This window comes from Hippopotamus amphibius, chromosome 13, assembly GCF_030028045.1.
Source record: "Hippopotamus amphibius kiboko isolate mHipAmp2 chromosome 13, mHipAmp2.hap2, whole genome shotgun sequence".
NCBI lineage: Eukaryota > Metazoa > Chordata > Mammalia > Artiodactyla > Hippopotamidae > Hippopotamus > Hippopotamus amphibius.
This window is the reverse complement of record NC_080198.1, coordinates 31,551,649-31,576,806: the sequence shown is the minus strand read 5'-3', so window position 1 is coordinate 31,576,806 and position 25,158 is coordinate 31,551,649. Positions and strand designations below refer to the sequence as shown.

Here is a 25,158-nt window from a genome sequence, read left to right as displayed (position 1 = left end):
ACTTGTTTATTCCACATTGTGAAAATATAAATTTTCTGGATTTGGTGCTTTTGGTCACATGCGTTGATCCCGTACTCCGTTTTGCAGCTAAGGAAGCCGAGACCCAGGCTTATTAGGCGTTTTACCCCCCAGTGGCTGGGACAGGTTCAGTGTATTCACTTCCCTGGGGGCAGAACGGTCACTTTCAAGGCCAGACACAGCATCTGTGGTGGGGCCAAGCTATGCCCTGGTGCCACAGCAGGCCCAAGCTGGGGATGGGGACATCTCTTCAAAGACCTCTTCGCCCAAGAAGCCAAGAGCTCTTGGCCCTGTCCCAACTACCAGGAGCGGCTCAAGACAAGGAATAAAGCTGGGGTCTGTGAGCAAGGGCGTCTCACTAATAGTTAAACAGCCACCCTCCTGAGAAGGTCCTACCACAGCCAGGTCTGCAGTCAGTGCTTGTCATCAGTCACCTGTTACCCCACAGCAACCCGGAGGCTCAGAGACGTCAGGGATGTCAGGGGCCTTCCCTGTCTTAAGTCACTCAGCTAATGAGGATATGAACTCCATTCACATTCTCACCCCTTTCTAGACGCCTCAGTTTCCTCATCTATAAAGTGGGTAGAAAAATAGCAACCACTTCAGAGGGTTTGTTGTGAGGGTTAAATGAGTCAATCTATAGAAAGTGCTTGGAACACTTTCTGACCTATAGGAAGCTCTCTGAGTAGCTCTTATTATTTCAGTGAGGCTGTATAGAGTAGTGGTTAAGAACAAGGACGCTAGGGCCAGCTGCCTGGGTTCAAATCCCATATCCACCACTCACTAGCTCTGTGACTTTAGGCAAGTTACTTAATGCTCTCAGTTTCCTCAACAATAAAATGATAATAGTACCCGCCTGAGTTCACATGAAGGATCACACTATCTAGCTGGGCTAATGCACTTAGAAGAGCTAAGAACAGTGTCTGTCATGCATGCAGAGTGGGCCTGTCACATGATGAGCACATGTGTTAGGTGTTAGGAACGTGAGGCCAAGCCAGTCCACCACCACCTCCAGCAGAAGCCATTGTGCTGGTGACAAGAACCTAACATGTGTATATACAATGGAATGTTATTCAGCCATAAAAAGGAATGAAATTGAGTTATTTGTAGTGAGGTGGATGGAGCTAGAGTCTGTCATACAGAACAAAGTAAGCCAGAAAGAGAAGAACAAATACCGTATGCTAACAGATATATACAGAATCTAAAAAAAATGGTACTGATGAACTCAGTGGTAGAGGAAGAATAAAGACGCAGAGGCAGATAACAGACTTGAGGACATGGGGAGGTGGGGAAGGAGAAGCTGGAACAAAGTAAAAGAGTAGTATTGACATTTATACACTACCAAATGTAACATAGATAGCTAGTGGGAAGCAATGGCCTAACACAGGGAGAGCAACTCAATGACTGCTGATGACCTAGAGGGCCAGGATAGGAAAGGTGGGAGGGAGTTGCAGGAGGGAGGGGATATGGGGATATATGTATAAATGCAGCCGATTCGCTTTGTTGTACAGCGTAAACTGGCACAACAGTGTAAAGCTATTACACTCCAATAAAGATTGGAAAAAAAAAACTGATCTATAATACAGGTCAGAATGGCATTTAACCCTTAAAGGTTAAGAGCTAGAAGTAGAGCAGAAAGGAGCCTCCTGTGGTGCTGGAATGTTCCATATCTCTACCTAGGAGGTGATTACATGGATGTACATAGGTGTAAAAATTTATCACATTTATTTGTATACTTTACTGTACATATGTTATAACTCAATAAATAAAATAAAGTGAAGAGGCATTTAAAAAAAAAAGAACCTAACATGTGATCTATTTAATGCTGACAGCACTCAATTATTGATCAGATTTATAGGTGGGGAAATGAAGGAGCAGACAGCTCAAGTAACTTGCCCCAGATCACACAGCCAGGAAGCATCAGTGCTGCCAGGCTTCAAACCACATCAGTCAGAACGCAGCACACCTGCCCCCCGCACTGCACTGCTCAGCCCAACACTTGCATAACCCATGGCCACCCGCTCGCGAAGCTGGATGCCTGCCTGCCTGCCTGCCAGCACTTCCTATGGAGGCTGATGCACGGCTTTCCAGCTTTGAGATGACTCACCACCAAGCCCCCTACCATGCCACACGAACACTGGCCCCACAGATGCCTGATGAACAGAAGGGTAAGTCACACTAGCACAGTCACCAAAGAGCAATGTCTGTCATCATCCCTTCCTATTCTCCCAGGAAAATACACTGGTGTGTGTCTTACTCTGGAGATGAGACATGAGCATTAAAACAAAATTCTGGACTGAGACATCTAATGGGTGTCTTGGAAACGCATGCTGACATCCACACAGCTGGTTTTCCCCACAGCTGTTGATAGTCATGTGTTGTTTAAACTATGGCCTGCTCACAAGTTCACACTGGGAAGTGAAGCCAGGGTAAATCTTCCTTAATGTGCCCTTCTGGCCTTTGGAGCATGAAATTCATGGCAGTGAGTTTACTTCCTATCACCATGCTAAAACGTTTACAAAGCTTCCTTGCAAACCAGATGGCAAGAGCTATAAGCTGGTGCCACCAAGAAATGGCATAGCTGGAGCGGAGGCAAGTCTTGTGTCCCTCACAGCTTCCTTAGCAATTCACCAGAAGAACCAGTCCTTCGAGAAAACAAAAAACAAAAAAAACCTACCCATGTGAGTCACCAGGATTCATAACCCTGTATTGTTTCAAACCTGGTAATTTTAATTACAGTGTCTATTTTCAGATAATGTGCCTAAAACTCAAAAAGATAAGAGCTGGAAGGATCCTCAGAGAATCAGCTAATCTACCACCCTCATTTAGAGACTGGAAAACTAAGAGTCGGCTCAAGGCCATGTGGTCTGTGGAAAAAAGCCTCTCTAAAAGTCCCCTCTGCCTCCAGCAGTGGTCTGGGATGTTCCAAGTAGCCGCCTAACTTCCAGCGTCAGAGAACCCTGCACTTGCAGCCCATCCCGCCTCTGCACTCATGGCAAGCCAGGTCACATTCAGTGCCTCCTTCTCGGACTGGCCGTCCCAGTTCAACAACAGTCGACCTGTACACATTTAGCACACAGCCCTTCAGTTAAGCCTACAAGGGAGGGTCCAAGTCTTGAGCACTCACTGAGGTGCCTTTTCCATAGGAAAACTCCCAATTCATGGTTTAAATCCAGTCCCCACGATGTGGGTAGTCTTCCTAAATGTAGGACAGCCACAAGAAACTGGACCACCACTGCAGCCCAAATTCTTTGCCCATAGACCCCACTATCTGGTATCTTCCTCTGTTTATTTCCGCTCTGCTCCACTGTATAATGACAACTCCCTCTGGGCAGGGACCCTGCTTGCCTCAGGGATTACTATTTTCCTAGAACCTAAACCTGTCCTCACAGAGGAAGCCCTCAATCCATGACGGATAGACAGTAGGTGAGTTGGATGGACACACGATGGGTAGGTGGGTGGATGAGTGTGTTACAGGTGGGGAGGGAGCCCCTTAACTGTGATTTCTAATTTGCCAATGTCATGAGGAAATGCTTATATTAAAATAGTAAATTAAAAAGTGTGGTATAAAGTTACATAATAAATATACTCATATGTTAAAGGCAAACACTGTAGCATTGATAGTAGCAGAACTTTTTTTTTATACCTTTGTATATTTTCCATCTTTAGTTTTATGAAGTTCATTTTTAACTGCCAGCATTGAACTGTAACCAAGTGAATATTCTCCCCCTAGACTTTCACTGATTTTGAAATTCGAAAGGCCCGTGAAGGAAAGGATAATATTTTGGATTAGTTTGGCTCTCAGAGTGCAATTGAGGAGGGAGGAAAAGAAAACAGAGGTGAGCCTGGCCTTCCACAGTGGAAAGCGATCCTTTGAGACTCCTCAGTGGCCCCATAATGACCAATTCCTGCCCTACCCCACCCCCCACCACACACACACACACACACACACCCACACCCACACACACACACACCTGCTATCAGTAGAATCAACATTAGTTCTCCTTCCAGATCCTGGAAATCCAAAATGTTATGGGAAATTATATTTCTTTTGGAGCAAAGGATGGTAATTTTTTCAACACTGGCCTCTGAATGCTTCCAAAGAAAAACAAAGAAACATAGGGAAATCTTCTAACACAAATATATGAATTTAAATTAAAATAGACATGCATCTTGAAAAGCACTGCTACTGCTCTTGTACCATCGCGGTGGGAAAGCCAGAACAGCACACGCTGCACCAAACCACATGGTCCGCCGATGACATGACGTGTGCATGCCCCCAGGAGCCCTGGATGGGTCCCTGCCCCTCTGGCTGGTCTGCAGGCACGGTTCCCTGACATACAAGGTGGGCACTGAGCGCTCAGGGCCAGCCACGTTGCAAAGCAGACAAGAAAACTGAGGTTCTGAGAGGAGGAGTGATGACACAGCTGAGAACAGTTGTCTGCCTCCTGCCTCCTCCCTCGTTCACTTCACAGACATTTCCTGAGCGCTCCCAGGTACCAAGTGCTGGTGAGAGGGAACCTTGCAAGCCTGGAACTTGCAAGCAAATGGGGAGAGGGGTGAAGACCCTTAACAAATAACCAAGTGAGTGACCAAGATAACCACACATCTGGGTCAGCAAGTGGGAAATAAGCAAGGGATGGAAAGTTATTTCTGGTTTCCCAAGGCGTGCTCAGGAGAACATCAGCTATTAAGTACTGTGTGGTTGCCACCGCCCCCGGGTTCCGCCAGAACCAACTTATGAACAGATTGTATTTGGGCGCTGGAGTCTGTGAGGGATGCGTGAATCACCAGCAGAGTGGATTAACTGTAAAAGAAACACACACAAACCGGAGGCGTCCCCGCCACCCTGAGGCCCAGCAGCAAGGCAGGAAGTACAGGATGTGGACCAGGCCTGGTCTTTGGAGGTGGGCAGACCTGGGATTGGTCCTGCTTCAACCTGCAAAGGCGTCTCAGGGCCCTCAGAATGAATTCTCATTTGCTTAAAGAGGCCTGCTGCCTGTAACCTCCCCCCACTCAGCCCCCACTGGCCACAGCTCAAACTCTCCCCTCCCATCATACCCTCTCTGCAGCAGGCCTCACAATGGGAGATGGTGGGGCTTCCTCATCTCCTACAGACCCCTATGCTTGGGCTTGGCTGTCATTTCCTCAAGGGCGGAGCACTTCCCTGACCCTGCTCTGGCCCCACACTCTGACCCTCCCTTCCACGCCACCCTTACTTAGGCTTACTTATTCCACATCTGTTTCCCAGAATTCTAGATGGTGAGTTCTGTGAGGGTAGAAACCAACCCATCCTCCTGAGGACTCAATCCTCAGCTCCTAGAACAGCACCCGGGGCCTGGAGGGGCTGAGGTGAAGACACAGAAGAAAACAGAAAGAAATCTTCCTTCCATTTCCCAGGGGCCTGAGCCTTAGTTTCCACATCAGTAAAATGGGATCAGACCAACTGGCTGGAGGGTGATGACAGCGTGTTCTGTCTTCCTGCTCTGCAGCCTGTGTTTCATTTTATTTTATTAACTCATTTTTAAAAGTACACTTTTACATACAAATTCACTCTCTGATGTGCAGATGTGAGTGTTGACAAACACTCACAGGTGTATGCCCACCACCACAATCGACACAGAGCTGCTCCATCACCCCCCAAAGTCCCTTGTGCAGCCTCTTTGTAGTCTGACCCTCCTCCCCACCCCAGTTCCTGGCAACCATTGATCTGTCTTTTGTTCCTATAATTTTGCCTTTTCCAAAATGTCACGTAAGTGGGATCACGTGGCAAGTCGCCTTTCACGCCTGGCTTCTTTCCCTCCGCATGGAGTGCGGAGAGTCACCTGCGGTGCTGCGTGCAGCAGCGGTTCCTTCCTTTTTATTGTCTTCTCCCTGAAGGAAATCTCTTCACTCACTGAAAACAACAATGGACCTGCTGCCTTCTACATCCCTTGGCAATTAAGCCACCAACTTTCTAGAACCCATTCCAGCTTGGGAAGGAACCATAAACCAGGAGTCCAAGGTCCCCCTTCCTGACTGTGTCTGTAACTCAAATTCCGAGCTATGTGCACGTCCCCCCACTCAGCCTCTCTCTGAGGTTGCTCATTTGCAAAACGGCCAGGGTACCCAAACTTCCTCAAAGAAGCTCGGGGTTGTTGACTCAGAAAGTGCAGGGCCGTCCAGGAAGCAGGAGGCAGCACTGGCTGTCAGGAGAAGGCTGGCAACCTGCGGCCCTGTTTCAGGGCAGCAGTGGGGGTGGGAGCTGGCTGGCCAAGCTCTTGGGAGGAGTGAATGGGTGAGGAAGAAGTGGAGACGGAAGAGAGGATGAACTCTCTTGGGAATGCTGGGAGGAAAATGAAAGAGAAAGGGTGGTGATGGCTGTCATAATATTAATAATCATCATTGCAATGGCCCAGGGATAGTGAATCTTACATCTGGGCCAGGTGATGCTTAAAACCAGTGTGCCATTGTCCCATACAATCTGCAACAACAACGTGACGGGCAGTTTCTGCTAACATTCCATCTCACTGATGAGAAGCCTGGGGCACAGGGAGTGGACACAGTGTGCTAGCAGGTGGGGAGACCCAGCTCACCCTCCTAGCCTCGCCACTGTCTGCACCAGAGCTGAGCTGAGCAGCTGGCAATGCGAAGGCTGAGCAGGAGCCAGGGAAGGAAGTGTGCAGCACAGGAGGGAGGCAGGTGGGAAGAGCCACTGGGAAGGGAGCTGGAAGAGGAAGGAACCCTGGGACATGGGTGGATAACACCCCAGGGCATGCTCTTAGCTACAAGCTAATATACCAGAGGTTTGCTTCATTCTTTCAGCAACAGAACCCATGTGTCAAACCTGATCATACTCAAAACCCAAGACATAGACCTGGAAGAAGCAGAATTGCTCTAGTTGAAGGGAAGGAGGGGGAGGAACTAGACCCACCAACCTCCCCCCACCCCTACACCTCCATCCTGGGGACTCCCAAGGGCCTACACTCTCAGATGTACGCTCCCTGACGGCTGGCTCTCCCTCCCTCCCTCTCTTTCTTTCTTCCTTTCTTTCTATCTCTTTCTCCCTCTCTCTCTTCCTTTCTTTCAAATATTCAAATAATAACACATTCAAAACTAAAATCAGCCACAGGTACACTGTGTCTTGTGTCTGCACCATATTGGGATATAACTGGGACTCAACCAATGGGGGATGGACAGGTCTGGGCAACACCTGTGCAGGGTCAAATCTGGATCCTCCCTCACCAGCTAAGCGACCCTCAGCAAGTGTCTGACCCTCACAAAGCCTCAGAAGCCCCAGCAGTTCCCCCACCTTTTGGGATTTTAAGAGGGTTAAGCAAGTGGACACTTATAAGAGCCCTTAGCACAGTGCCTGTTAGAGCACAATAAATGTTATGTAACATTGTTATTAATCATATCAATAGGATTAAAAATGTGATGGGGAAAAACAAAAAACCCACTGGGAGGAATTAAAATGTCCCCGTGGAAAGCACGATCGTCTACGTATCCCAGTGTTGTTCCCTCCCAGGACTGGCTTGTGAGTGCTCTGGTTTTTGTAACCATCTCTATCATTTTTGTACCAAAGGGAGGAAGGGCTGGGACCACGGAGGTGTGAAGATCATGAGACTGACAAGCAAGCCTCATCTGGAGCCAAGGATTTTATTAATTGGTGTTTACACAACTCTTTGTGCCCATCTGGCCCTGCTTCTGTCTGAACCTGTGCTACAAGAAGCTCTGAGAAGGCATCTCCCTGTTAGGCTTCAGATACTCAGACAACAGTAGATAGATGTTAAAATAATAGCACAGACACTGCAGCTCTAAAAGGGGAAAGTGCCATCCTTGAGAACTGAGTTATATTAGAAACAGCTGGGAGTGAATCTTTTCTAGGATTCACTTTCCAGGAGAGACCAGGATTCCTGACTCCACAAGAAAAAGTCAGTACAGTGTGTGGGTAAAGAGTGCCCTCTGCTGGCCAGCATGAGAAAACCTCAGTGGATGAGCCCTCTCCAGGACGGACCCAGTTCTCCTGGCTGGAGGTAAGTCTCAAAAACCCTATGTAGCTCTTTTTACCCCCTTTTTTCTTTTCTCTTCTTTCCTTTTCTTTTCTTTTTAATTAACCTGAACTGCAAACAGCAACATTTCCTTTCCTAAAAGGAGAGCTAAGAGAAAGAACAAGGTCAGAGAGAATTTCCTTCCACTGCTCACTTGTTTTTCTTGCTGGAGCATTTGAATGTCACCGAAAAATGACCCCTGTGGAACTTGACTCAGTGCTGCAGGTGGCCCACAGCACCATCCAATTTCCATCCTAAGATTTGATCCGACTCCAAACTTCACAGACAGACACCCTGAGTCAAAGCCATCTCATTCCTCCCAGAAATTCCCAGTGGGTCTGCTCCACGGACAGTGAGATCCCGGTGGCAGAAGCTACAGGTCGATCCTGGCTCACACCCAGTTGACTCTGGATGGCCTGCTCTAGAATCTGGGAACCTTGGGACGAGACCCCCACCTCAAGACTAGAGCACGGCTTCCTGCCAGGCTGCTCCCCACAGCTGAGGCCCCCATGACCTCAGTCTCCAGCCTCAGCACCATCCCCACCCTCCACTGTAGGAACAACCCTGACCTCGTGGGTGAGTTCTAAGCCTCTGGGTTTTGTGCTCACTCACATTATGCGCCAGAGCCAACCAGGCTGTTTCGCCCCCAGCTCATCACTCACAGCTGTGGGAACGTCCCCACTGAGTTTCCTTCTCTGTAACAATAACAGGAGCTGCCATTTACTAGAGGTTCACTAACGGCCAGACACTTGACATACAGCACTTTATTTTTTTTTTTAATCTCTTTATTGGAATATAATTGCTTTACACTCTTGTACCAGCTTTTGAGGTACACCAAAGTGAATCAGCTGTATTTATACATATATCCCCATATCCCCTCCCTCCCGTGACTCCCTCCCACCATCCCTGTCCTGGCCGTCTAAAAGCATCACCCATCATCGAGTTGATCTCCCTTTGTTATACAGCAACTTCCCACTAGCTATCTATTTTACATTTGGTAGTGTATCTATGTCTATGCTACTCTCTGACTTCGCCCAGCTTCCTTTTCGCCACCCCCAACCCCGTGTCCTCAAGTCCATTCTCTACATCTGCATCTTTATTCTTGCCCTGTCACTAGGTTCATCAATACCATTTTTTTAGATTCCAAATATATGAGTTAGCATATGGTATTTGTTTTTCTCTTTCTGGCTTACTTCACTCTGTATCACAGTCTCTAGGTCTATCCACCTCATTACATAGAGTTCAACTTCATTCCTTTTTATGGCTGAGTAATATTCCATTGTTGACATACAGCACTTTAAATGAATCCTCGTGACCACATGTGGAGGTGCTCTTCCTCCTGAATAAAGGGCAAGAACTATTTGGAATCTGAAGCTACCCAGCCTCTTGTGCACTGGCTAAGGAAGGGCTTGGCCCCAACTACCATCTTCTCCCCCTGCCTCCCCCCACCCCGTTATATGGTCTGAGTTCATCAGTCTCTACTATGCAAACTGAGTGTGTCAGAGGGGAGAGACACAGGATATGGAGAGAAAAGGGAATGCCAGGGGTGCAGAGAAAAGAAAAGTCTTCTGGAGCAGAGTGAATAGGGAGAGAACTTAGGGGAAGTCTAGGGAAGGGAGGAGAGAGGTCTTAAGGAGCCTGCAAGGCCAGGTAGCTAGGGACTGAAAGGAATGAAGAGAAGAGAGAGGAGTTCCTCAGAAGGGCTGCTCTTGGGTATAAAATGGATCCCCCTTGAGTCTTCTTTGAGAGACACAGTAAAGAGTAGAACTAATGGACTTCGAACCTCTGGAGTGTTGCAGGCTTTGGTATCTGCCCAGATTACCTTCCAATGTTCTAGGTGAGGAAACTGAGGCCGAGGGAGGGGCACTAACTTGCTAAGGCCCGCGTAACTCATGAGCAGCAGAGGCTAAATGCAAATCCAAGTGCATCTGACCCCATAGTTCCTTCAGTGATGCTGGGGTCTCTTTGTAGCAGAAAAAGAAGACCACCTAACAGGCCAGGGGAGGGGTAAACATGGGACAGACCAGTTGGATTAAAAGCCTCCACAATGAATCACACATTGTAAGTGATGCCAGAAGTATCAGTTCCTTCCCTTCCCTCATTTGTCCTAATCATTGCGCTCTCTCTGGTTCTGAAGACTCCATTCTCACTTCTGGACTCCAAACATGTTGTCCTTTATTGCCCCAAACCCTATTTGGTAAGTGCCCTGCTACCCAGCCTTCCCCAGGTCTACACACAGCCTGCATTCTGACCCCAAACTCCTCCAGCAGGATGGTGAAGGCTCAGCCTCGCATGGACAGCGTTCCCTGTCCTGTATTAAACACCCAGCCCTGTGCCTGCCTGAGGAACCAACCTTCTCCACATGCGTTCATTTATTCAACAAATAGCCACTTGTTTCTACTTTGCACTGGGCACTGTGCCAGCCACTTATGACATAATGCTGTTAGGAAAAAAAAATCCAAAACTAGGAAATAAAGCATGACTTTTCAACATCCTCTACAGTCAGAATCTGTATAGAGAGAAGGTAATTACGACTTACTATTTGCTTTTGATTAGGTCTCTGTAAATTTAGGATGTTAACTTGTAAAAGACTGGTAAGTTGTAAATAATTTCTGCCAGGTATAAAAGATAATTCCAAAGGTTAGTGTTATTTTCCTGTAGGACCTTAACAAGTTTTATATCTAAATTTGTAGTCTCATCCCAACATTCTTTTCTTCACAATTTTTTATGAATATATGTGTACACACACATGCGTATGCATGTGTATATACACATACAAGAGTATATGTATGTGTACATACACATATTAACATATACACACACTCACATGCATACACACACACATATATATCTTTCTGAATACTTCCTAGAACCAGCTTTCTCTTTCTTAACCTTCTAGTTCTCTCATAAATGAGTTGAACAGATATTTTACCCAGACTAAGTATATATTTGTACAAGGGTTAAGGATGGTTTTCAGAGACAAGTTAGAACTTTGAGTGAGATGTGAAGAATAATAGGGTAGAAAGCATCCTAGGCAAACAGGACAGCATGTGCAAAGGCACTGTGGTAGGGAGTATGGCATGCGACCAAAGAAGGTCTTGTGACCTCCAGGATCTGTCACTGGATCCTTTCAACCAACACCTGCTATATCAACATCATGACATGACTATCAAGTCCCTCATGTCTGTCCCAGCCACACGCAATGGCTGTGAACTAAGAACACAGAACTGGCCCCGCAGGCTAGGAGATGAGGAATTGTGTTCCCTGGATCAATTGGCTGTAACTCCATGTCACCCTTGTCTAATAATTGGGGAGGAGCCAGGTAAAGGACAGTTGGCAAAGTCCAAGTTCTTAAAGAGGACACCTCTGCACTGGACTACACCCCCAGATGCCAGCCTCAGTACACAACACAGAATAGAAGAGAGATCCCTGGGCATCAACAGCTCAGTGCCAGGCGCTCTGCCACCCCCAGTGCCTTCTGTGGCAGGGTCCAGCTCCACAGTCTGCTCATTTACCAAGTCAACATGGCATAAACACCTGTTCAAGGAGGCTTGTTAAAACCTATAATAGGATGATAATTACTGCACATTTCCACCAAAAACATCACTCCACACTCAAGTCATATAGCAGCCTTCTGAGAATAGGGGTTTTTCTTTCTCTCACAGCTGAAATAGCACCAGCCCTGGGGGGCAGAAGACTCTGGCCAGAGGCAGGTAACTAACTATGTGACTTTGGACAAGTTTCTTAACCTGTCTGAGCCTCAGTTAAGCCTCAGCTTAACCTTCCTCTGGAAGGGGAAATACTCATATCTCATTAAAAGACTCAGTGTTCACAGATAAAAGCACATTACAGATTATAAAACAATATAAATGTGTCTTATTTTCATAGTTATTATGATTATCAGATGCTATTTTAAAAATATAACAAGATTTTGGAACTTCCCTGGTGTTGCAGTGGTTTAGAATCCGCCTGCCAATGCAGGGGACACGGGTTTGAGCCCTGCTCCAGGAAGATCCCACATGCTGCGGAGCAGCTAAACCCGTGTACCACAACTACAGAGCCCGTGCTCTGGAGCCCATGAGCCACAAATACTTAGACCGTGGGCCTAGAGCCTGTGCTCTGCAACAACAAGAGAAGCCACCGCAATGAGAAGCCCGTGCACTGCAACAAAGAGTAGACCCTGCTGCCTACAACTGGAGAAAACCCACACACAGCAACAAAGACCCAACACAGCCAATTAATTAATTAATTAATTAAAATATATCTATAACAAGTTTTCTTAAGTAAATAATACAACTCTACGTGGAACTTGGGCAAAATTTCCATATAAAAACGTAAAGCCCAAACAGGTGAAAACATGGTCAGAAAGCAAGCTCTAGTGCCAGAAGGCTGGCAGGCATGTTTCTGGAGTGGTGCTGCCTCGGGCCTAGTGCTGGGTACTCTCCTGCTTCTGCTTGGGCATCAAAATAATCACAGAGAATTGAGGTCCATTGTCAATATGTCCAGTTTTTTCAAAAGCACCCACTTTGTGCAGAATATGAATATTTCTCTAAAATTATTTGCCGGAAAGGGAATAGAGCTTCAACAGTCCCGAAGAGTTCACATTTTTGCATTATTACATGCCTTGTCTCAAGATACTCATGTGGACGGGTAACCTTTTAATCTTTTTCTCATTAGACCTATAACAATCAATACATCTTAAATACTTCCTACATTCTCCTGAATCCAGGATAATAGAAGAAAATAAGATATGCAGCAGGAACTACGGCTGGTGCACAGAGCATCAGTTCTCAACCTCGGGTCTGTCATACCTCAGGATATTCACTATATCAAAGAGTCATGTGAAATGCTAAAAATTAAAAACAAAATCTTCCAGGCATTTTAACTTACTTGATATGTCCTGCTGCTCCTTTAGGAGCTGACTGAATGGCCATCATTAGATCAAACGGTGAGGATCTTTGTGGCACTAGCACATAGGAGGCACACAATAATTATTTTCTGAACCAATGAATTTCAAAGTGGCTGGAATTGAAAAAAGGTGTTTAAGAGTTTGCCACTAGGGGGCAAAAAAGAGTAAAATTTCTTACCCCTGTCTCCACCCCGCTTAAAAAAAAAAAAAAAAAGCCTGGTCTCCATTTGAAACTCCAGTAGAGAGAAATCCAAAAAATAGAAGTTGAAGCTAAAATCGGACATTTAAAGATTTTCTGATGAGACTTTAGGGCTGATCTAAGAGCACTGAGGACTCCTTTAGCCCAGGCACTAAGGACTTCTGTTTAAAATGTAAATAGGTTATCAGGACTGGGTAACATGTTAATACCCACTGATCACTAAGTCCCACACGTGATGAGACGTCATTCATCAGCTGAGCTAGCAAATGGCCAGGCCCTGGGGGATGGGGCCCAGGCTAGGTGAGTTTTGATGGAGAAGAAAAGAGGAAGACAGGGCCTACACCCTCTAGGTGGAGGCCCACAAGAGCTCTATAGCCCTCATCATTGTCCAGTATCCTCACCGAGTAGATCTAGAAACTGGAGCTCCCTAGCTAAGGAAGACTCTCAGTGGAGGGCATCATCACGCCCCCCACACCCACTCTGGCCCTCAGGAGTCCACAGAGACCCTCTCCCTCTCCCTCATGTCTGCCTTTATTTTGCTCAGACCCTTTCCACCCCAATCTGGTCCCCTATCTTAGCTTCCCGTGCACCCTGCAACCAGCAAGAAGCTGTTAAGTCTCCAATCCAGTCATTTCAGCCTCATCCCTGCATCCCATTTCAAATCTTTGAAAGGTTCCATATCTCTTATAACATAAAATCCAAGATAAAAAAGTACAATTTAGTAGGCCCTCTAACTACTACACCTGTCTCTACCCCACCGACCCTGGACCTGTTTCCTAGGAGCCCCACACCAGCATCCTTGCACCAGGCCTCCAGCCCTGCAGAAGGGACGCCTCCCCCATAACGCCATCCAGGCCTATGAGGCTCGGTTCTCTCTGAGCAGCTGAGGCAGCTCCAGTGCCACCCTGACCCCCACGAACCTCCATCAGGAAAGACCACTCCTCCTTCGATCCCTCAGCTCTCACTACAGACTTCTAACCTATCCACACATGTACCATACTGGGAGTTCCTTCAGGGCAGTGTCCACACATTTGGTCATTTCTGCCCAGTTCATGGCCTGGAAGAGAACCAGCCTGAGGGTACCAGCTTCTTGGAAGGGGCTGCAATCAAGAAAAAGGCGCAGCTCATGGGGGAGCAGGAAGTGCTAAAAACAAACTCTGCCCCCTGACAGCTTAGTGGCAGGCTTGTCTGAGCAAGGAGGACCACGGGAGAGTGGGGTCTGGCAGCCTCTCCATAAACAGGGTTGACTCCACACAGAGCCTCTCCCCCGGCAGGTTGTCATAGGAACTCAGAGGAGCTGTTTGTGGGGGATTTTTCACATCCATATGTGCCCTGCTCAAAATGAGAGGTCCCAGCAGGAGACGGAGGCCACGGTTGGGTAAATAATCCCAGTGTCCCCACTGCACCCCTACCCCACTGCCCTGTCATTATCAGGAAACCCGAAGGGTTTTATATTTTCCCTCTTCCAGGGGCCCCATGTTCCAACTTAGAATTCCTGGAGATGCTTCAGCAGGAACTTGTAAAGCCTTCACACTGCAAAAAGGCACACTCCTTATGAACTTGTAAACAGTTGTAAGCAACGTTGCATGCAGGCTCTCCTGGCCTACTTCCTCATTTGCAAAACGAGGTAGGTGAGACTTAATTACCTTTGATATCCTGAGTCTACAATGTATGATGTACAGTTTTATTTTTAAGGTCCTCGAGTTATTTATGCAAACACCAAAACGATCAAAACAAACTGCTGCTTACTTTCCAGTGCCAAACTTTTACAGTCAGCCTGCACAGAGACAACAGAAAAACAACCACCCCTTTATTCAACCCATAGCACCACACAAAGAAAAGGAGCCAAACACTCTCTGCACAAAGAAACCCCAAACCAGTGAGATCAAACGGAAGGAGGCCCTCCATGCAATCATTTGGCAAGGCTGTTGCTTGGTAACAGACACTGCTCAATATTTACAAATATTAATGTTCACTAAATGTGACCGAGAAGGTGGCTTGGTTCCTTCTCTTTCTGGTCATCCTGTCTTTTTTTTCTTTCTCTTCCTGCAGCCAAGAGCAACACTGGCTCAACCTGGTTCACTTCCCTGCTTTATTTTGCTGCAGGGCTCCAGGGAGCAAAGTCCATGTCCAGGGCGCTGAGGGTATCTTGAGCTCCTTCATAATCTCAGCCATCCACTGCGGGAGCCACAGCGAGGCCCCCAGACCAAGCCCTGCGGCCCAGGGACCTCACAGACCATTCCTCAAGCCATCTTCGCCAAACTCCAGCAGAAAGCTAGCAGCCAGCCATTTCGGTTTTCTTGATTAGGCTTTTAACTCACACTGTTTCAAGGAAAGGCCAATTCAAACCTGGCCTGCCTTCATCCTCTCTCCCCACTGTGGAACTGGTCATTTCGGAATCCAGAGGAAGCTGTGTCCACGTCTATACACCCACGGGCACACAAAGAGTCCTGTCCTTAGTAGATACCATAAAACAGACCCATATACCCATTTAAGCATTTTGTTCTGGGGCCTCCATAAGGGGAGAATTCTACCTCACTGAATTCTATTACTAGGAAGTCATCAGGACTGACTTCTTGATTATTTACAACTGGAGCTTTGTATTAGCTCAGCCAACAGATTAAATACAGCAATGATTTTGAAAAGTTGTTTTTTTAACTCAAAAGTCTTTTAATTAAGGACATTTAGCTTATTCTTACCTACTCATCAAATCAATTACCTTGAGAAATACCACTAAAACATACTGTCTAATTCCAAAAACAACCTCCATGTAATGGAAAGAATATTTTCAGGTTGTGTTGCCCTTCCTGCAGTTAATAAAAACCAGTCTTTATTGAAGAGCACATAACATGCACGTAAACAATAATGAAGAGGTCACTATGTGTGGTAATGCTTAATTCATAGTAGACAAGTTCCATTCTCTCCATGAGTTTGAACACCAAGTCTGCCATACACTCTCTGTGTGGCCTTAGGCAAATGACTTAACCTCTCTGAGCCTCTGCTTCCTTGGCCATAAAAGGAGACTAACAAGCACATCTGTATCATAAGCTGGTCGTAAGGAGTCAGTGAAAAAAATTCCACCAAATCTTTAGCCCAGTGCTTGGCCTACGGAAAGGGTTCAAAAAACTTCAGCTATTGTGGGCTTCCCTGGTGGTGCAGTGGTTAAGAATCCGCCTGCCAATGCAGAGGACATGGGTTCGAGCCCTGGTCCAGGAAGATCCCACATGCTGCAAAGCAACTAAGCCCATGTGCCATAACTACTGAGCCTGTGCTCTAGAGCCCCCAAGCCACAATTATTGAGCCCATGTGTCACAACTACTGAAGCTTGCGGACCTAGAGCCCGTGCTCCGCAACAAGAGAAGCCACCGCAATGAGAAACTGTGCACTGCAAAGAAGAGTAGCCCCCACTCACTGCAACTAGAGAATGCCCACGCAGAGCAAGGAGGACCCAACACAGCCAAAAAATAAATTAATTAATTTAAAAAAATAAAAAAATAAAAATAAGAAAACATTAGCTATTATGATTGTGAATGTTATAATTACTCACCTACAAAGAGCTTCCCACACAGTGAGGTATCACCTCATACCAGTCAGAATGGGCATCATCAAAAAATCTACAGACAGTAAATGCTGGAGAGGGTGTGGAGAAAAGGGAACCCTCTTGTACTGTTGGTGAGAATGTAAATTGATACAGCCACTATGGAGAACAGTATGGAGGTTCCTTAAAAAACTAAAATTAGAGTTACCATATGACCCAGCAATCCCACTACTGGGCATATATCCAGAGAACACCATAATTCAAAAAGACACATGTGGACTTCCTAGGTGGCACAGTAGTTAACAATCTGCCTGCCAGTGCAGGGGACACGGGTTCGAGCCCTGCTCCAGGACGACCCCACATGCCGTGGAGCAACTAAGCCTGTGGGCCACAACCGTTGAGCCTGCGCTCTAGACCCCATGAGCCACAACTATTGAGCCCATGTGCTGCAACTACTGAAGCCCATGTGCCTAGAGCCCATGCTCTGCAATAAGAGAAACCACCGCAATGAGGAGCCCATGCACCACAATGAAGAGTAGCCCCTGCTCCGCAACTAGAGAAAGCCCATGTGCAGCAACGAAGACCCAATGCAGCCAATAAACAAAATTTTTTTAATTATAAAAAATAGAAAGAAATAAAAAGACACATGCATCCCAATGTTCACTGAAGCACTATTTACAACAGCCAGGTCATGGAAGCAACCTAAATGTCCATTGACAGACAACTGGATAAAGAAGATATGGTGCATATATACAATGGAATATTAATATTACTCAGAAGAAGGGAAGTGTTATTATTATCCTCACATTAGATGAGGAGACTCCTTGAAAGACATTAAGTAACGCCATCACCGAGACAGTGAGCGGCAGAGCCAGGATCTGTGAGCTTAGCACTTCAGGCGACGCGTTGGTGTGGCAGGCTGAATAATGACCCCTCAAAGACATCCACCTCCTAATTCCCAGAACCTGTGAAAACGTTACCTTACATGGCAAAAGGGACTTTGTCGATGGGATTCAGTTAAGGATCTTGAAATGAGGAGATGATCCTGGATTAGCTGGCCCAATCACCTTACAGGTGATCAAAAGGGGCCCCATAAGAGGGAGACCAAAGAGCAGAGCAGCAGTAGGTGATGTGATGATGGGAACAGAGGCTGGAGTGAAGCAAGGAAGGGGGCTGCAGGCCAAGGAATGCAGGCAGCCTCTAGAAGCGGGAAAAGGCAAAGAGGCAGATTCTCCCCTAGAACCTTCAGAAAGCAGTCAGGCCCACTGACACCTTGACCTTAGCTCAGTGAGACTGATTTTAGACTTCAGATCTCTAGAACTACAAAACAATGTCTGCTGTTTAAACCATTAAGTTTGAAATCATGTGTTATAGCAGCCCTGGGAAACTAATACAGTGGATAACTCTGTCCCCCAACCCTACCCTCCTTAGTCCTTGCCCTCAAGGAGCTCATTCATCCAGAGAGGGAAGCCACCACCTGTTCCTAAGACTAGATGCAATGAGGGCCGCAGAATCCCCACAATGTGCTGTGGGAGCCTGGGGGGAAGTGTTTGGTCCACACACGGGTCCCTGGCCATCCCAGCAGAATGTCCTTGTCATCGACAACTGGCTACAAAGCCCAGGGAGCTAATGACGGTCTGGAGCCACTTACCAATGGGTTTTTCAGTGAACTCATTTTCTAATGAATCCACCCTGATAATGTTTCCACATTTGTATGAGACAAAAACTTGGCAAGGGAAAGGGCAACACCCTCAGAGCTTCCTTTCTGGAAGGAATCCTTCGGTGGCTTGTCTGGATTTACCAGTCTGGTCTTCCCGACCTTCCCTTCAATTGGGCCCCCCTGCACCTTCAGACAGGCGATGTTTGATGTTTCCTGTTTCTCTAGCCAAAGTCAGGCCCATAAACAGATTATTCTAATGTAAGAGAGGCAGGCTGATCTTCAATCTCCAGCTCCCCTTTCAAGTAAATGCCTCCCACATGCACTGGCCCCTACACATGTCAAAGTCTTACCTGGCCAGACCAACAAACTGAGATTCCGTCACACACCTAAATAATAGCACCATCCAAGCAATCCTTAAAACAAATGGGGGTACAAAAAGGAATGGATCCCTCTCTTTATACGATGTTTTTCAAAAAAATCCACAAAGAAGCGCAACCCTTCCTAAAATGTAGACCATACAAGGCCAAAATTTTAAGATACGCTGCTGGGCAAAAGGGACTCTGCTTCTGCTGATCACTCACACGAAACACACAGAATCTGGGAGATGGGAACATCCAGGAATAACTAAAGAGAAATAGTAGTGAGTATTTATTGAGTACTTAATTTTGATTATCATAACAATGTGACATCAGAGGTACTAATATTAACCCCACTTGACAGATGAGCAAATTGAGGCACCAAGGGTTAAGTAAATTGCCCACAAGCATAGCTGGTAAGCAGCAGAGCAGGAGGGCCCCGGGAGGCAAGTGCTAACTTCGACCATGGAAGTGTCTGCTGTAACCCACCTGCCACCTGAGTGTCACCTGCCCCCACCCTCACACAAATGGGATGACAAGGGCTAAAGGAAAGTTACCAATGAAAACTGTATATTGCGCAACAGGGAAACCCCAACATGAATCAGAGAGTCCCAGGGAAGTTCTCCAGTCAGGTCCAGCATTCCAACTGCTGGACAGCCTGTCCCTCCTGCCCCATCAGCTCTGTCCCCAGACCTCACCCGACCCTGTCTAGCAGCTGAGGGTAAAGATCTGGAGCTGCAAACTGGGTCCTTCAAGGAGCGAGGGCATCACCTCCATGAGGCTCCATTCTCTCATACATAAAAGGCGAAGAGTAGTGTTTATAGTACACCCAGCACAAGGCCTATTCGTTACAGCGTAACTTGACATGTAAACAGAAGACTGTGGGCCCTGGAATAAAAATAACTCCTCGGACTTACTTACCAAACACTTTCCAGTATACAAAGTCTTTTCCATATATCATCTCATTTGGAATAGATTTCTTGTTAGGACATGAGAAGCACACGTCAGGAGAGAGCGGTGCACAGCATACAGCCCTCAAACTAATAAATACCTCACCTGTGACACTGGGCACACATAAAGGCCGATCACCCCAGTGGCTGTAAATAAAGTCATCCCTAGCACCTGGTGCACAGTTGGCGCTTAATAAATGTTGAATGAACAATGAATAAACAGGAAGCATTTTTAATAGGATCTGCCACTTTCCTTGCTCCCTTGAGCCACACAAAGCAAGTGTATATATAGAAACCACCCCAGCCGCACATTCAAGTAACGTGAGAGCGAATTGTGTAGAAGCCCAGCTATGTCCACCTGCCGGGGGAGCTCTCAGCTGTTGGTGTCAAGGACCAGCGTGAAGTACACATGGAACCTCCACACCAATGAGACAGATTTCGGTTGTTTTTAAACAAACCATCAAAGGGGCTCATGGCTTCCCTCGAAGAAACCCCACACCTTCGGCCAAGAAACAAGGAACTCATTAGGTGGAGTTGCACCCTCCCGGCCCCACTGTCAGCAGACATCGTCCAGGCCATCTGCAAACAGCTCCCAGGAGCCCACATGCTGACAGGCGGCATCCGGGGATGATCAGATTTCTATCAGTACCGACACATGGCATTTCTCTCTGGCTCCGATCCAGGACACCACTCCTCCCCCAACAGGCTTCTAATACTTCCTGAACAATCAGGCCTTTAAGAACATGGTCCTGTATCAAGGGCACACACTACATCGCCAACACAATCATTACGTTCAGTGTACTGCCTGCCCCCGCAACACGGTCATGATTTCCCCATGCCTCAGTACTCTCAAGGAGGAGCCCACAAATCCATCTCCATCCCAGCCAGTGAACCAACAGTGCCAGCAGACCCTCAACACCACAGCGATCTTCCTCCGGACCTTCAGAGAACAACTCTCTCTGGCTGATTTTTCCTTTAGCTTTACGGCACCAAATTGCTTAGGACTCTTTTAAGCTCAAAACCACTGACCCGACGTCCTAGTGATTCCATTTATACTAGTTAGAAGTCAGGATGGCGGAGGGGCCACAGGGAGTGCTGGGCACCAGTTGTGCTGTGCTTCTTGATCTGGGTGCTGACTGCCAAGGTGTGTTCAGTATGTAAAACTCCAGAGAGCCACGTGGGTATTTGCAGGCTTTTCTGCGTGTATGTGATTCATCTATAGAAAGTTAATAAATAAACTGCTGATTCACATGAATTCTCAGTGTGCTCTGGAACGTCAGGGGCTGGAGGTGGGGGCGTCAGTTACACCACACCTCATCTGCATAAATCACAGACTTTCTCAACCGCCAGAAAAACCAGCTGTTCCTGCTGTTGAGAGCCACAGATCGCGCTGGTTTCAGAAACTTCTGAAAGGAAGGCAGCCACAAAAGCGCTGCCGTGGCACATGGCTCCTGCAGAGGCTGAGCTAGAACTGATTCTGTTTGTTCCAAGATTGGGCTTGTAAAGTGATCACTTGGCCTTCCAGAAGAAAAGAGCCAGCCAACACGGTTTTCTGTAGAACCTCCTATTTTTAAAATCGCCTGGTTGCTCACAGAGGATGGATGCTCTGACTGTAACAAAAAACATTGTTTTTTGAAAATAGAGGCCATGCCTGCAGCGCCCACCCCACCCCTCCACATTTACCTCCTCTCTTAGCCTCTTCCAAGCTGGCCAGGGACGGGTGTGTTTCGGGAACTGCTCATGAGTCACCCTCCCGGGGCCTGACGGCTGCTCCTGGATCCTGATCAGTTTCCTTCAAGAGATTGGCTTTGGTGTTTGGGGTTCATGCTGCAATAACTTGCAAAAATAAAACTTCTTTTTACGAGCAGACTGAGCAGCACGTGATGACACGAGCCTTGAGCCCTCCCCTCCTGCATAACAGGAAACACTCATTTCTGAGCCCCTTGGTCAGACAGTCATTTGGCCACACCAACCATTTAGCAAAGGTGAATTTCTCATCACCTTATCCCACCAGGACTGCTCTGCTGGGCAGCTGGGGTGTGACACCACGGTCCAGAGGCAGCCTGGTCTTTTCTGGCCAAAGGACAAGGCGGAATTGGCCTGACACCCGGGGAATTAGCTTGGCCTAGCTTTGTGCAGGCTGAGATCTCCAAAATATTTTAAACTGTGTAGATTCCTGGGCAGAAAATTCTCTGTTGAGCCACATTGGATGTATTACTTTCCTAGAACAGATCAAACTTCAGTAAAACTAAATGTGTGCACTTTTCAATATGATGACTCTGAGGAGGTGGCTCTGCCAAGAACAGCCCTTTCTGGGAGTGAGTGAGCATCAGCCGAGACGGGGAGCATGCTCACGCTTCCTGGGTGCCTTCTTCCTGAGGTCACTCCGCCAGCTCCTCAGCAGAGTTTGGATGACCCTGACACCTGCAATAAAATGTCACTCAATGGCCCTCTCGGAGGCCAAACAGAAACACACAGTCCAAATGGAACTGGAAGAAAAAGGCCTGCAATAGGAACCCCAGAGCTCTGGATTCAAATCCAGCTCTGGGATCACGGACAAGTCACTTCTCTCTGGACCTCAGTTTCCGCATACGTAAATCCGGAAGACACCAGCGCAGCATCTCTCAAGTTCCCTGCAAGCTGGTGGCTTTTCAATTCCAGCCCACAGATGTGTTTAAATTTTTTTTTTCCAGTTAGTTGCCAAGATTTCAAAATCTGGAAAGCTCTGAGGAGAATTTCGAGATTTTACTTTAAAATTCCGATTTCTGGATTCTCTTGGGAAATCGGCAGATCTGGCTGCAGTGGGCCCACATTCCCAATAAGAGGCGGGAACTAGGAAGGAACCTCCCCAAGCTGATGCTTTCACTTTCAGCACTGGCCCGGTAAGCATTTAAGTTTGGGGCTCCAGTTCATAAATCTGGCTTATTTTGTTCCTTTAACATATTGCTTAAATTTTTCATTTTTCACTTCAGCTGGAACACTCATGAATAAGCTTTGAAGTCAAAATATTTTACAAGAACCAGTACAAACAATCCATCAAGTGGGGGTCCATAAAGCTGGGGGCCTGTGCCCAGCCTGCCAGCAATTCTAACATTGACCGTCCAGGCACCCAGCGCTGGTTTAAAAGTCCTCTGGGACTCTCTGACCTCTGTGGGCCATCTCTCCAACTCCCCAGCCCTCAGCCCAGGCCCTCAGCCAGGAACACGTGTTTGGGAGCCAGGACAGTGAGGTCAGAGGTGGGCGGGCTTCTGAGGAGATCGGAGTCACATCTGCATCTTGTCATCCTTCTGGACAAGGCCAGGGTGTGCAGGGCTGCCTGTGGGCCTGCCAAGTTGCTGGAGGAGAGGAAGTAACAAGCAAGCCACACTGCAGGCAGAAGCAAGTAAGAAAGGCACAGAGAAGAGAAACTCAGGTGTATCGGTGACCGAAGGCTGGGGTCGGGGAGATGGGACCTGGTTCTACATCTCTTGAAAGGAAACACCCGTGCCAAGAGGTGCGGCAGTGGAAGCTCAGTTCTCAAAGCAGTCACATCTCATTGGCAGTGATAATAACGTAACGGCCACGGCAGCGAAGCCATCAGCAGCAGCAGCATGAGAGCTCACACTCAGTGAGCTCTAGCTCTGTGTCAGGCGCTGGTATTATCACCAACATCCCCACCTTAGAGGTGATGAAATCGAGGCCCTGCAAGCTCACAAACCTGAACAAGATCACAGGGCAGCAAGTGGTGGAGCGGGAACCCCATCGCAGGCAGCTGCCTCCTGAATCCCGGGGCTCTCTGCAGCCCCGTCCAATACCCGGGCGGCACGGCACTGTGCCTCTGGTGCTCAGGATTCAGTGGCGCACACCCCATGCATACTGTCTGACGTTATTAAACATCACATTGGTTATCTATTCGCGTGTGCACTTCCTCGCTGTGGAATAACTGTGTATGTTGACCTCTAAATGCGCAGGTCACTGTGCACACAGTACCACGCACGCTCTTCTTTACGCATGGCTTGGAGGATTTTTAAGATGAACTTTGACCATTTGTAACCTGTACCTTACTCGCCAGCTTTAGGATTGTAAGTTGTCCCACTTGTCTTTGGCATCTTTCACAGTAAAGTGTCCGTCCCCTTGGAGCACTTACTCCCAAGCACCCCAACCATCTAGAACAAAGGCCCCCAGTGTTTGTGAAAAGTCCTGAATAATGGGGAGGGTTCTCTTAAAAGATGGATACGCGCTGTTTTACAAAATATACTTTACTCCTAGGAAGAGACATTGGGCCTTTCACTCACTGTCTCTCATTCTTAATTTACACACACACCATTAAACTCAGGAAGAACAGATCAGAAGCAGCAAAATTTGAAGAGGGGATTGAGAAAAAGAGGAAAGTGGTAACAGATGACATAGGATTTCCAGAAAGGAGACCAAAAGGAAATTTCAAAGCAGGATTTAGCACCAGGGAAAAGGTCTCCTTCCTGCTCCCTGGTTACAGGCACATGGCTGTGTGCAAAGCACTGTGATTAAGCTGCAAGCCAGCAACATGGAAAGCCGGGGAGGAAGGTGACAGTGGGATGGGCATCCCATTGCATAAAACAGGGAGGCACGCAGCCTAATGAAGAAACAGTGACTAACACAGCTGATGAAAACAAAAACATTTTAGGAATAGGCTGTAAAATTTAACCACCTGGAACTGATGTGAACATGCTGGTTCTGAGCACTTGATCTTGAACAAGAATCTCACGGTTTTCTGCCCTAACAGGGAACTCCCTGCAGATTCCTTGTTCAGACACACTGATGACAGTATTTCAAGTTTGATACTGAATTGCTCTCAACCCCATCTACCCGCAGGCAAATATATGCCTCCTCTTTTGCCCCCCAGGGGTCATCTGGCAATGTGTGGAGACATTTTTGGTTGTCACAACTTGGAGGGGGAAGTGCTGCTGGCATCTACTGGGTAGAGGTGACAGACAACGCTGAACATCTCACTGCACACAGGACAATCCACAAAAACCTGCCCAGAATGTCAGTAGTGCCGAGGTGAGAAACCCAGATCTAAACCAAAGCAAAGGCGGCAGGTGACCCCAACACTGTCATTTATTCCTCTGCCACGTGACTGTGGACTTTGGTTTCTTCACCTGTACTATGGGGTAATCACTCCCAAACCCCGACTGGGCTCTACTGGGGACCAGGTTTTGAAAGTGCTTTGTCAATCACAGGTTTCACTCCATCATTATCCCTCCCGATGCTTGCAGAGCCTCTGACTTGATTGATGGGAAAGAGAAGCAGCAGGATCTGGTCAGGTGGGAAGGGGTCAGCACAGGCTGGTCCTGGGCCCTGCGTGGCACCCACTGAGGACGAGGACTCCCGCATGGGGTGCCCGAGAGGGACGATGCATTCTGAGGGATCTTGATGGCCTGGAACATCCCTGCTCCCCTGCAAGCTGTGCCAGGATGGGTGGGGTTGATTATGGGCTTGGGTCTACAGGGCAGGGCCTTGGCTCCATGACCTGCCTCAAA

The 25,158-nt window shown here is 47.4% G+C and overlaps 1 protein-coding gene across 17 annotated transcripts in view; it reads right to left on the bottom strand.

The window, feature by feature from the left end:
- ARHGEF3 (Rho guanine nucleotide exchange factor 3) overlaps positions 1 to 25,158 on the bottom strand; it is a 295,435-nt gene that overhangs the window by 211,079 nt on the left and 59,198 nt on the right. Inside the window, exon 2 of one of the 17 annotated variants that reach the window (XM_057704794.1) lies at positions 12,939 to 13,070. The exons of 15 other annotated variants lie outside the window; for them this stretch is intronic. In XM_057704794.1, coding sequence (XP_057560777.1) covers positions 12,939 to 12,985 — 47 coding nt within the window. In that variant the 5' untranslated portion in view covers positions 12,986 to 13,070. Of the gene's footprint in view, positions 1 to 12,938; positions 13,071 to 21,343; positions 21,497 to 25,158 lie in introns of all 17 variants that reach the window. One more of the 17 variants, XM_057704796.1, reaches the window with a different exon arrangement.